Raw genomic sequence first — 14,498 nt, forward strand, 5'->3', positions numbered from 1 at the left:
CATTTATTTCCTGTAGATGGGTATGTTTCATTAACTGTCAAGCAAGGCATCAGGCAAATCTTGTTAGAATAACAGACTGCTCTTTCCCCAGGTGACAAATGTCTGCTAAAGATTATACTAGACAAACTGTACAGCAATAATTAAGAGGCCGGAATCTTCAGTAGAAATGTTAACCTTTAGCCTTAATTCACATAGCACGTTTATAAACCTGCATCTTATGTGATGTATATCCCTTCTGGTAGTTCTCATAACAAAATTAGTTTACCAAATATTATTGAAACAGGCTTTGCTGCTCGAGGCAAATCTCATTGCTCAACAGCAATGGAATCTTGAGTTTCAATCTCTTGACCTTTACTGTTAAAGTTGTGCTGCAGTTTTTTTTCCAAATGTGTTAAGACATCTTCCAATGTGCCTCAGCAACCTATCGCTATATCTACAAATTGGGTGGGATGTTGAATAAATTAACTGTACTTTGCTGACAGCTTCCATGTGTACACCAGTGCTTTCAATGACAGCACCCTTCTATTCATATTTCTTGAAAACTTACATGGAACAACTGTTGTAATGGGCCTTGAAAACAGTATTGCCTTTATTTCATTTGAATAGACTTCTGAGTTACTCCGCATCAAAGCTATATGATCTTGTCTCCCAGCTAGCATTTCATAGTTGCCCCATGGTCACCATTCTGTTCCTGTGTTGTTAGTTTAGTTTAGTTTAGAGATACAGTATGGAATCAGGCTCTTGGGCTCACCGAGTCCGCGCTGATCAGCGATCCCCTGACACTAGCATTCTCTTACACACACTAGGGACAATTTTACATTGATAACAAGCCAATTTACTTACAAACCTGCACGTGTTTGCAGTGTGAAAGGAAACCGAAGATCTCGGAGAAAACCCACGCAGGTCACAGGGAGAACGTACAAACTCCGTACAGACAGCACCCGTAGTCAGGATCGAACCCGGGTCTCTGGGGCGCTGTAAGGCAGCAAGTCTACCGCTGTGCCATCGTGCCACCCCAATATCTAAAAAAACATAAAATGTAAAGTATTAGTGGTAGAAAAGTGATTTTATGTGACTATTTCAATGCTGATGAAATGATGGGGAATCTAACCCTTTCTTCAGGATTTACTTTTATAATGCTATTTCGAAAAGTCATTTAGATTTAGATTTAGAGATACAGCGCTGAAACAGGCCCTTCGGCCCACCGGGTCCGCTCTGGCCAGCGATCCCCGCACTTTAACACTATCCTACACACACTAGGGACAATTTTTAAAAAACATTTACCCAGTCAAATAACCTACATACCTGTACGTCTTTGGAATGTCATGAAGAGACATCAGTGATTGCATCACTAATAGAGATCTCCTTTACTTTGCAGGGTGTTTTTCCAGCATCATTCATCCATGTCAAAGAAGCAATCTGTGAGAAAAGAGGGTATGAGTTAAATATTACGTCTTCTTACCACCTTTAGCACTCTTTGAAGCTTTCATTTAAATGCAGCAAGCTGGTGTGTATTAAACAGTTAATTAGAAAGATGGTGTGCTGCAATGGATCGTGTCATGTTCTCCAGAGATGCTGCCTGACCTCACTGAGTTACTCCAGAACTTTGTGTCTTTCTTGGTAAATCAGCATCTGCAATTCCTTGTGTCTGTATGTTAATTTGCCTGTAAGTTGCATTTGCTTTTGTTTGGAGTGCTCATCTTATATTGAGATGGATTGATTAGAAAGTCGTGTCTTTTTCCTTAGCATTGTAATCGGTAGTTATACTGCAGGGGCCAGTCATGCAATGAGATGGAGGGGTGGGAAGCCATCAATATCTAAGGGGCTGCAGCTTTTGACTTTGAAGTGCATTGAGTAGTATCCATCCAATTCATAATGGAAGTGAAACCGAAGAGTTTAATGGTTTAAAAATTGACAATACAAATGGTGACTATGGAAATAAGCTGGCATTTAATTTAGCCATTGTTTGATGAGATGCCAACTGATGCATCAGCCTTGAATCTTTTAATTGCAAAATTTACTCTTTTGGCAACATTTTAAATCAGGATTTTCTCGGTCTCCCCGAATAAGATCTATTTATCGATTTATCCAGCTGCGTATTTATTTATTTATCTATTAATTCATGTATCTGTCTATCTATTTATTTAGTTGCCTGTTTATTTGTATATGAGATATGTTGTCAGCAACCAATAGGCTTGTACTCACTGGAGTTTAGAAGGATGAGAGGGGATCTTATAGAAACGTATAAAATTATAAAAGGACTGGACAAGCTAGATGCAGGAAAAATGTTCCCAATGTTGGGCGAGTCCAGAACCAGGGGCAACAGTCTTAGAATAAAGGGGAGGCCATTTAAAACTGAGGTGAGAAGAACCCAGAGAGTTGTGAATTTGTGGAATTCTCTGCCACAGAGGGCAGTGGAAGCCAAATCACTGGATGGATTTAAGAGCGAGTTGGATTGAGCTCTCGGGGCTAGTGGAATCGAGGGATATGGGGAAAAGGCAGGCACGGGTTACTGATTGTGGACGATCAGCCATGATCACAATGAATGGCGGTGCTGGCTCGAAGGGCCGAATGGCCTCCTCCTGCACCTATTTTCTATGTTTCTATGTTTCTATGTAAGATCTTCGCCATACATTTCTTCTTGATCCTCAACTGAATTATTTCTAGCGCCCTTTCAGAGTTAAAGGTCAACATCTCATTGGGTTTGGAGATTTGACAACACCATCACTGATACTAAATTTTCAATTCCAGATTTCTCTAACAATTTGGAGTTAGATTAAAACTTTTGTCTAGATCAAGGCCACAGATCTCTGTATACTTGTCCAATAACTTAACCACACTGTTACAACTTACTCTTATGGAGTTCCGGTGGTCTACTGGGAAACAACTACCAAATGCATTGTCATGCCTCAGACATGGGTCAACAGTGCTCCAGCCATTGTCCAAATGAAAGATAAACGTCAGCTGCAGTAAATGGTCGCGACCATGTTAAAAAGTTATCACTAGGTCAGGTCCATGGTTGTGCAGTAAAGTATGGGGAAGAAGGTCCAACTATATATGCAAAAATGAAACTGTGTAGGATCTCCAGTAAAGGAATTGTAAGAAAATCTTACTTGGCAGCACAAAGTGAATGTTTGAGATTAAACCGAATGGTTATGAAGATAGGTTTGGAGGGGACCTTGTGACGTTGACTTGTTTGGATGTGCATCGGGCAAGTTCCTGCCAAAGGCACTGTAGGCATTGAATGAATGAGTGAGGAGAATTGCTAAAGTTTGTGCACACAAACCTCAGGCAGTTCAAAGTAGGAGCTTGAATTGAGTACAAATCTTCTTTGTGCCTGATCATTATAAAAAGAGCATCCAAAGCAATTAACTATTATTGGCAATTTAAAACAAATGAGGCAATTTGTTAGCTATATTAAAACAGTAGAAAATTATAATGGAAAATGATGACATGCAGGAAACAATAATGTAAAAATGCTGAGACAACACAGTCATGTCAGTAATTGCTGGCTTTCCATTGAAATAACCTTCTTTATCCTTCAACAATTTTCACCCTTGGTTAAAACAAACGTATTTGGTTTATCAATGAAACAAATTCTTTGGAAGCTTAGAGTCATAGAGTGATACAGTGTGGAAATAGGCCCTTCAGCCCAACTTGCCCACACTGGCCAACATGTCCCAGCTACACTACTCCCACCTGCCTGTGTTTGGCCCATATCCCTCCAAACCTGATCTATCCATGTACCTGTCTAACTGTTTCTTAAACATTGGGATAGTCTCAGCATCAACTACCTCCTCTGGCAGCTTGCTCCATACACCCACCACCCTTTGTGTGAAAAAGTTACCCCTCAGATTCTCATTAAATCATTTTCCCTTCAGCTTAAACATATGTCCTCTGGTCCTCAATTCACCTACTCTGGGCAAGAGACTCTGTGCATCTACCCGATCTATTCCTCTCATGATTTTATACACCTGAATAAGATCACCCCTCATCCTTCTCCGCTACAGGGAATAGAGTCCTAGCCTACTCAACCTCTCCCTATAGCTCAGACCCTCTAGTCCTGGCAACATCCTCGTGAATCTTCTCTGTTCCCTTTCCAGCTTGACAACATCTTTCCTATAACATGGTGCCCAGTACTGAACACAATACTCCAAATGTGGTCTCCCCAACGTCTTATACAACTGCAACATGACCTCCCAACTTCTAAGCTGATGAAGGCCTATGTGCCAAAAGCTGCAGATAAAACAGTCTGGACGTTTTTAGGGTGGAACTTATTGCGTTATATTTTCGGGATCTGCATGATTTGATTTCATATCTGCGGATTGACCTGAGCCGGAACATCTAAGTAAAGCCCTTCCAATTAGTAAAAATTCCATTGAAAAAATAATTCACACATTCATTTCCTCCCGCCTAGACTACTGCAACTCCCTATACACTGGGATCAGCCAATCATCCCTGTCCCGCCTGCAATTGGTCCAAAACGCCGCAGCGAGACTCCTGACGGGTACCCGTAAAAGGGACCACATCACCCCGATTCTGGCCTCTCTCCACTGGCTCCCAGTACAGTACAGAATCAACTTCAACTCCTATTCACATACAAAGCCCTAAACAGGCTTGCCCCCCCTATATCAAAAATCTTCTAACCCACCACTCTATCTCCAGGTCCCTCAGGTCAGCCGACTTGGGGCTACTCACTATCCCGCGGTCTAGGCTTAAGCTCAGGGGTGACCGCGCTTTTGCGGTTGCAGCTCCTAGACTGTGGAACAGCATCCCTCTCCCCATCAGAACTGCCCCCTCCATCGACTCCTTTAAGTCCAGGCTCAAAACCTATTTCTACTCCCTAGCATTTGAGGCCCTCTGAGGGGGCGCTGTGAACTGTTTATGTATGTGCTGTTATGTTTGTGTGCCATTGTATGTTCGTTCTTAGTACCTGAACTGATGTACAGCATTTTGGTCAACGTGGGTTGTTTTTAAATGTGCTGTACAAATAAAATTGACTTGACTTGACTAGTAAAGCCCTTCCAATTAGTGTACGATGTTCTTTGGAAATCTCAATGTAAATTAAAACAGCAGCAAATTAATAACAGGGGGCTTCACGTGCAGTGGGCATCCTGGAAAAGAAGGGAAAATGAATATACAATGAAAATGGATATCGATGACAAGAGTTGGATAAGGCTGTCGCGACAAAGATCAATTGAGCTTAATTAGATTTAGTGTTATAAATTCCACTTAATTCCATGTAATTCTTTCTGCTGAAAGCGCTTGAATAAATGTGTTAATTTTGTGTAGTATTTAGAAAAATGAAAATTGACACTAACAGATGGTAAACTCTGCAGTCAGTAGGTGCATGATCCCTGTCTCTGTTTGTTCACGACGTGATGTTTTTTTCCTTCCAGAAACACGGAGAATGTTTTCTCTGCTGAAATGCCACTGGTGCAGGAGGTCACCACCACCCTGAGGGAGTGGGGCAACATCTGGAAACAACTGTATACGGTGAGAAGCTCTCATAGTTTACATCGAAGATAGACACAAAGTGCTGGAGTAACTCAATGGGACAGGCAGCATCTCTGGAGAGAACGAATGGGTGACGTTTCGGGTTCGAGAGACTCCTTCAGACTGAGAGTCAGGGAGACACAGAGATAAGGAAGTGTGAGGTGTGGAAACAAAACATCAAATGGGATAAAGGTCAAGGAAAATGTAGAAAAGATCATTTTTGGCTACGGGAAGTTGACAACGAAGCGTACAGAGATAAAATTTAATCAGGAGGACAGTCAGCCTGGTCAGAGACCTAGTAAGGGGGAGGGATGGAGAGAGAGGGAAAGCAAGGGTTACTGGAAGTTAGAGAAGTCAATATTCAGACCGCTGGGGTGTCAGCTGCCCAAGAGAAATATGAGTACTTGTTTTGCCCTTAAATTGGATAGTTTACCTGGTTATTTCAGAGGGCAGTCAAGTGGCAACCCTTTATTCAGCTGGAGTAACATATATACCAGACCTCTTGCAATCTTGGCAAAGAGATTGCAGAGTGATCTCTCTCTGTGGAGATTGCAGAGGCTAGTAGATGCAGCCCAGTATTGCAGAGAGTTGTAGATGCATCGCAGTTCATCACAGAAACCAACTTCCCTCCCATCGACTCAGTCTACGCTTCAGGCTGGCTTGGGAATGCAGCCAGCCAACATTGCCAGGAACCATTTCCACGTCTGGCATTCCATCTTATCCCCTTTTCCATCCGGCAGAGAAACAAAAGCTTGAAAGCACGTAACACCTGATTATGCTTCTTCCCTGCTGTTATCAGACTACTGAATGGTCCTCTCAAAAACTAGGGAGTGGTCCCAATCTTCCAACATACCTCATTACAGACCTTGCACTTTTTCTCCGTAACTGTAATACTATAATATTGTATCACTATATTCTGCACTCTTGTACTTTTCTCATTGCACTTGCGTATGACTTGATTGGACTCACGTAGCGTATGATTTGAATGGACAGCACATAAACAAAGATTTTCACATGTATCTCAGTACTTGTGACAATAACAAACTAATACCAAAATCAAACTATTATTAATCCAGGCAAGCTGGTAGATTGAAGATCGTCATTACACGTTCCCAATGTTGGGGGAGTCCAGAACAAGGGGCCACAGTTTAAGAATAAGGGGTAGGCCATTTAGAACTGAGATGAGGAAAAACTTTTCCAGTCAGAGAGTTGTGAATCTGTAGAATTCTCTGCCTCAGAAGGCAGTGGAGGCCAATTCTCTGAATGCATTCAAGAGAGAGCTAGATAGAGCTCTTAAGGATAGCGGAGTCAGGGGGTATGGGGAGAAGGCAGGAACGGGGTACTGATTGAGAATGATCAGCCATGATCACATTGAATGGCGGTGCGTACAGGCTCGAAGGGCCGAATGGCCTCCTCCTGCACCTATTGTCTATTGTCTATTGTTACTAATAGTGACTTATGAATCCCAAATTTATTTCATAAGTGAGATTTATATTCAAATTTAATATCCTTGCATTTCTCAGGAAGAGTATGGTTAATTACTAACACAAAACCCAATCATCATCTCAAGGAGCTTGCTGAGGATTCTGTGGTGGCTTTTCACCTTTCATATTGGCATTGAATGGTGATTGAACGGCGAGGTCGATTTTCTCCCTGTGGATGCTGAAGGGTGTTGGGCAGCTTGAATGGCATTTCTTTGTCAGAGGGGCTCACACCTCCTGATCAAAGGATGATGTTTCCATTTTTTTTGTGATGAATCTCACACGTTAGTGCGGGAACAGAAAATATTCAGACTGCAACCCCACAGGAACATAAGAGAAGATCTCAGTCTCTGGGGTCTCTTCTGTCGTCCAACTAGATGTGAGCTGATCCATCTCAGTTTTATCTATCTGTCACAATTCCATAACTATTAGAATCTTTGTGAACAAGGTCTCCCAAGTTCAACTTTAAACATCTCAGTCTTTCAACTGTTTGCTATATTCCATACATTTGATTCCCGACATCATATCATATCATATCATATATATACAGCCGGAAACAGGCCTTTTCGGCCCACCAAGTCCGTGCCGCCCAGCGATCCCCGTACATTAACACTATCCTACACCCACTAGGGACAATTTTTACATTTACCCAGCCAATTAACCTACATACCTGTACGTCTTTGGAGTGTGGGAGGAAACCGAAGATCTCGGAGAAAACCCACGCAGGTCACAGGGAGAACGTACAAACTCCTTACAGTGCAGCACCCGTAGTCAGGATCGAACCTGAGTCTCCGGTGCTGCATTCGCTGTAAAGCAGCAACTCTACCGCTGCGCTACCGTGCCGCCCATACATAGGTATACATCATACCTGAACTTCAAATGAAACGCAGCATGTTTGATCTGATGCGCTAACACTGCTTCTCTCTCCACCGATTCAGCCTGACCTATTTATTATGCTCAGAATTGTGTGTTTTTATTTTGTCTGACTCTTGTCCTAAACTAATAGTGACTTTTCAACTGTCCCAAACTCACTCGTAAATGTCCCCATCAGTTCCCATAATAGTAAAGGGCCTATGTAGATGACCACCTTATTTTTGAATACTCAAGCCTAGTTTGAGAAATTTGTCCAGCCATTTTAACCCTGCGCCTCAGCGATGTTCTGGTGCAATAATTACATAGTGGAAGCCCTCAGTGGGTCAAGCAGAACCTGTGGACAAAGAAACAAATGGATCATTGACTTCAGGCCGCCAAAGCCACGCCACCTTTAGTTAGAGGGTGGTGAATCAGTGGAATTTGTTGCCACAGAAGGCTGTGGAGGCCAAGTCAATGGATATTTTTAAGGCAGAGATAGATTCTTGATTAGTACATGGATCAGTGGTTGTGGGGAGAAGGCAGGAGTATGGGGTTGAGAGGGAGAGATAGATCTGCCATGATTGAATGGCAGAGTAGGCGTAATGGCTCCAAGGGCCAAATGGCCTCCTCCTGCACCTATTTTCTAATGGGCTGAATGGCCTAATTCTAGTCCTATCACTTATGAACTTATGAAACCCATCAATTATTAAATTGCTGGCAGATGTTGTAGGGAGAATGAAAGGCCTTGATGTCGGGATTAAAAATTCATGTTATTGCCTGCGCCACAAAAATATTATTTCTCTCATCAAAAAGGGAAGATATTTCAGAGTAATCCAACTTTCACTGTGAAGTCTTTCCCAATGTAATCACAGTGAGATTTCCTTCCACCGACCTTACACAGTTTAGTTCCAAACTTCTGACAGTGCAGAAGGAAAATGTAGTGACAATATTCAAGTCTAATTTTGGGACAGATCTCTATGCGATATATCTTTCAGTACATTGACTTGATGGGCTAAAATGGCCTTGTTCTATGCTGAAAGAAGATATGGGGAGTGGGGGGGGGGGGGGGGGGGGGGGGGGGGGGAGGGAAGAAATAGAAAGATATGATGATCGGCTACTGTGAGGGTAAGGAGAAGGACAGGAAGGAGTTGGGGTGAATGAAATGCCTTGTAACACAATGCACGAGAACCGTGGCTGATTGTTAAATAATGTCACGAATCAGCTACTTCAAGAGGCGGGGGATAAAAACTGTTGCTGGCAATATGGAGACAGATTAAACTTCATTCCAATCAACCCACATACAATCTGCTGAATGGTTTTCTTTTTATACTTTGTCCTTCTGAATTTGGCATCTGTGAAGGTTATGCCTTTCTCATCATCATCGCTAGCGTATCAGCCTTGCTTGCTTGTCACATCTGTTTTCCGAGGGAAATTGAAACAGTGAACCCTCTCTCATCTGTTCCCTCTGGGAGCTGTGCGAAAGAACTGTTAAATCATTGGTTGTCCTGCACATCACAGTCAAATTGTGGGGTCGTTAATACATTTTTAAATCACGAGCTACACTTCCAATATTTCTTTTGCAGGTGATGCTGTTGAAATCAACTTTTTATGGCAGATTTTGTGGTCAAGCAGCACTCTATGTATTGGGAATGCTAGGCTCAGATGGTACTCCATAGACTACAGAACATGATCTCTTAGCCCACTTGAGAATAAAAACCTGCAGTTGCTGGAAATCTGAAGTTAAACAGAAAATGCTGGGAAAAACTCAGCTGGTCAGGCCGAATCCGCGGAAAAGAAAAAAAAACGAGTTTCGAGAATGTTCAATATTTCTTGTCCCACAAAAAGATTTTGACCCGAATCGTTAACTCTGCTTCTTTCCACAAATGCTGGTGTGCCCCGACATTTTCTGTTTGTGCATGTTACAGCTCTTAACACAAGTGCGTTATATCCAGAGGTCAATTCACAGAATATCCATGGCTTCCCTGAAATGCCATTTTTAATATATTTCCAAAAATAAACTTTATTCAGAATATAAAGCATACACAGCACTAAAACTGGGCAAAAACTCTTCAGACACTCCCAGTGTCTATACATTCAATAGTATCATACTCAGTAGTGTTCGCACCTATCTTTAAGCAAAACACCCTTGCCACCCACATAGCTCCCCGGGGCTGATATCCATTCATTTGATTGAGGGTGGTCCCAATCACACTGTCCCCCATTGTCCAGCTGTAGAAGGACCCTAGACTGTGGTCCTTGAGTTTAGTTTTAGTTGAGAGATACAGTGGGGAAACAAGCCCTTCGGCCCACCGAGGCCGCACCGACCAACGATCCCCGCACACTAACACTATCCTACACACACCAGGGACAATTTACATTTATACCAAGCCAATTAAATTACAAACCTGTACATCTTTGGAGTGTGGGAGGAAACCGAAGATCTCGGGGAAAACCCTTGCGGTCACGGGGAGCACATACAAACTCCGTACAGACAGCGCCCGTAGTTGGGTTCGAACCTGGTTCTCTGGCGCTGTAAGCACTGTGAGGCAGCAACTCTACTGCTGCGCCACCGTACTGCCCTTGATGGGTGTAGCGCTGTGGGAAGATGTTGCTAGCGGGGACGGACGAGATATTTCTGCTTGGTGAATCCAATATGGGACCACACTTGTTTCGGTTCAGGGCGAGTGACATTCATAAAGCAGGTGGATCCATCCTTGAAAAATTACTTTAAAAAAACAATGATTTAAACATCCGGTGATTATTTGGGACGGGAAAGATAAGCGTACTTGCAGGCCACAAGGACCTTATCTTGCTTCTGCCAGTCAGTTGCCTGCCTGAAAATTGGTGTGTGGCGCGGTGGCGCAGCGGTAGAGTCGCTGCCTTACAGCGAATGCAGCGCCGGAGACCCAGGTTCGATCCCGACTACGGATGCTGTCTGTACGGAGTTTGTATGTTCTCCCCGTGACCTGCGTGGGTTTTCTCCGAGATCTTTGGTTTCCTCCCACACTCCAAAGACGTACAGGTTTATAGGTTTGGAGTTAAATGAAAATGGGTTTAGGATAGTGTTAATGTGTGCGGGGATCGCTGGTCAGCACGGACCCGGTGGGCCGAAGGGCCTGTTTCCATGCTGTATCTCTAAACTAAATAGAACTACCAGCAGCACCCTGGAATGGTCGGCATGAACTTGTTGGTCAAAGGGCCTGTTTCAGTGAGGTATCTTTCTATGGTGCTAAAATAAAAGTAAACTGCTTGTGGTGGAAATATAAAATAACAATGGAACAATAGCAAATTGGGTGGCACGGTGGTGCAGCGGTAGAGTTGCTGCCTTGTAGTGCCAGAGACCCAGGTTCAATCCTGACTATGGTTGCTGCCTGTACGGAGTTTGCACGTTCTCCCCGTGACCTGCGTGGGTTTTCTCCGGGATCTCCGGTATCGTCCCACACTCCAAAGACGTACAGGTTTGTAGGTTAACTGCTTGGTATAATTCTAAATTGTCCCCAGTGAGGATAGAGAGCATTAGTGTGTAGGAATCGTTGGTCGGCGCGGATTCGGTGGGCCGAAGGGCCTGTTTCCACACTGTACCTCTAAACGAAACTGAAAATGCTAGAAAAACTCATCAGCTCAGGCCACATATGTGGAAGGGGAAACAGAATAAATGTTTCAGGTCATAGACCCTTTGTCACATCTGAAAAGGAGATGTGAAGCTGCAGGGAGAGTGAGGGAGGAAGGGTGCCTGTGATAAAACCAAGCTCTCAACAAGGTTATCTGCTCACTGAGTGATTGGGAGTAGTTGTAGAGGGAGACTATCACTATTTATCTGCTCTGCTTTTTTCTGCTTTCTACTGCACAACCGCCAACAGCTGGGCGATCTCGTGCAGGTTTCGCTCGCGTGGGCACTGGTTGCAAAAAGGTTATTTAGGTTTTTATGTGGGCAAGTTTGGTGAGATGATCCATGTCCAAGCTGTCCAGCCGTGACTTGAGGAGTGACAAGGTTGGTGCACGTCTGGCAGTGTCGGGGAAGGATGTTCCACTCTGGGATCGTCCATGGATACAGTGACTGTAGGCAGCTATTTTTGTTTGCTCTAATTCTAGTATAAATGAAGTGAGCTGAGGACTGTCTTGTGAATTTCTGGGTATTGGATTGAATGAAGTGAGATATGTTACTGGGGATGATGCCATGAGTTTCCTTGTAGACAGTACATAAGCGGGCTTTGGCGCGTCTTGATAATACTCACGGCGATCGCTTTGCTCAACACCTGCGCTCGGTCCGCGTTGGCCAAACTGATCTTCCGGTGGCTGAGCACTTCAACTCCCCCTCCCACTCCGAGTCTGACCTTTCTGTCATGGGCCTCCTCCAGTGCCATAGTGAGTCCCACCGGAAATTGGAGGAACAGCACCTCATATTTCGCCTGGGCAGCTTGCAGCCCAGTGGTATGAACATCGACTTCTCCAACTTTAGATAGTTCCTCTGTCCCTCTCTTCCCCTCCCCCTTCCCAGATCTCCCTCTATCTTGTTGTCTCAACCTATATCCTTCCATGTCCCGCCCCCTGACATCAGTCTGAAGAAGGGTCTCGACCTGAAACGTCACCCATTCCTTCTCTCCTGAGGTGCTGCCTGACCTGCTGAGTTACTCCAGCATTTTGTGAATAAATACCTTCGATTTGTACCAGCATCTGCAGTTATTTTCTTATACTCAACTCCAAAGTCAACTCCTCTGGTGATGAAGGGCCAGCATGCCATTGCACACAATACACCAGGTGCGGTCTCACCAGGGCCCTGTGCAACTGCAGTAGGACCTTCTTGCTCCTAAACTCAAATCGCTGCCTGCTGTACTTGTATGTACAAAAGAAGGTAGAAGATGTAAATGCAGAGCAGGATGATGTGCCCGGCAGTTCAGGCTTGGCATGCCCACCAGATTCAGGGGGGAGATAAAGGGTAAACCACCAATAAGATAGACAATAGACAATAGGTGCAGGAGGAGGCCATTCGGCCCTTCGAGCCAGCACCGCCATTCAACGTGATCATGACTGATCATTCTCAATCAGTACCCCGTTCCTGCCTTCTCCCCATACCCCCTGACTCCGCTATCATTAAGAGCTCTATCTAGCTCTCTCTTGAATGCATTCAGAGAATTGGCCTCCACTGCCTTCTGAGGCTGAGAATTCCACAGATTCATAACTCTCTGACTGAAAAAGTTTTTTCTCATCTCAGTTCTAAATGGCCTACCCCTTATTCTTAAACTGTGGCCCCTTGTTCTGGACTCCCCCAACATTGGGAACATGTTTCCTGCCTCGAACGTGTCCAACCCTTTAAGATAAGCTAATATCATGGATAGGCGTCTGATCTGGATAGAGAAATCAACCTACCTGATGTCAAACTCATAGGCACCAGGAAACTCAGGAAATCCCCACCTGTAGATTGAACTCAGGTGTTCTGCAAAGCAGTCACCTATTCATCCAAAATGTAGATGGATGATTCCTTATCCTGTGAACACATTCCCAACCTGTAGCATTATAGCCTATTGAAGCAATATTAGTTCCTACCTTGTCAACTTCAGTTTCATCGCTCTCATTGATCCATGCTCCAGTGCATGTACAAGGCAATCTCCACACAATGGACAACCCACTCATCCCAGGGAGGTCAACTGTCCCAAAAGTAATATGTGTGCATGCTTTGGAAGGATGGGGAATATAATCTGCAGCGTATTCCAAGTCTGGTTTCACCAAAGCATTGTATAATTGCAACACAACTGTCAATAGACAATAGACAATAGACAATAAGTGCAGGAGTAGGCCATTCGGCCCTTCGAGCCAGCACTACCATTCAATGTGATCATGGCTGAACATTCAATACAATACAATACAATACAATATATCTTTATTGTCATTGTACCCAGGGGTACAACGAGATTGGGAATGCGCCTCCCATACGATGCAATAATTTAGGTAATTTAGACAGCAGCAACCCAACGAAACGAAACAGTTGTAACAGTTTTGGACAGGGTAAAGTGCAAGTTGATCTATGCGTTGTGGCCATCCGGCTCAGCAGGACCGGTTCATAGTAGCTATGGCCCTGGGGATGAAGCTGTTCCTGAGTCTGGAGGTGCGGGCATAGAAGGCCTTGTATGGTCTGCCCGATGGAAGGAGTTCGAACAGACTGTTGCAGGGGTGTGAAGAGTCTTTGTGGATGCTGGTGGCTTTTCTGAGGCATCGTGTGTTGTAGATGCCCTCCAAGTCTGGTAGCTGTGTTCCGATGGCCCTCTGAGCTCTATGGACTACCCGCTGTAGAGCTTTCCTTTCTGCCTCCGTGCAGCTGAGGTACCACACAGGGATGCCATGCGTTAGGATGCTCTCTATGGTGCAGCGGTAGAAGGTCGTCAGCAGCTGTTGGGGTAGACCGCAATTCTATCCTATTGCTGCATTGCAATACTCTTGAAACAAAGGCCGACAAACCATTTGACTTCTAAATTGTTTGCAATGACTTTATGTGAATGGGCATTTTGTAACTGGCACACCAATGTACAGTCAGGCAACTGAATCATCCCACTACAACTAGAGAGCAGTGCTGAACTACTATCTACCTCTTTGGTGACCTTTGAACTATGCTTGATCGGACTTTGCTGGCTTTACCTTGCACTAAACGTTATTCCCTTATCATGTATCTGTAGA

At 44.1% G+C, this 14,498-nt stretch overlaps 1 protein-coding gene across 1 annotated transcript in view; it reads left to right on the forward strand.

Annotated features, from left to right (window-relative positions):
- Positions 1-14,498, forward strand: part of LOC144600250 (dedicator of cytokinesis protein 2-like) — a 706,150-nt gene that overhangs the window by 54,828 nt on the left and 636,824 nt on the right. Inside the window, exons 4-5 of the mRNA XM_078411810.1 lie at positions 1,379-1,434; positions 5,400-5,496. Of these exons, the coding sequence (XP_078267936.1) occupies positions 1,379-1,434; positions 5,400-5,496 (153 nt within the window). The remainder of the gene's footprint in view (positions 1-1,378; positions 1,435-5,399; positions 5,497-14,498) is intronic.

Source organism: Rhinoraja longicauda, chromosome 14 (genome assembly GCF_053455715.1).
Source record: "Rhinoraja longicauda isolate Sanriku21f chromosome 14, sRhiLon1.1, whole genome shotgun sequence".
NCBI lineage: Eukaryota > Metazoa > Chordata > Chondrichthyes > Rajiformes > Arhynchobatidae > Rhinoraja > Rhinoraja longicauda.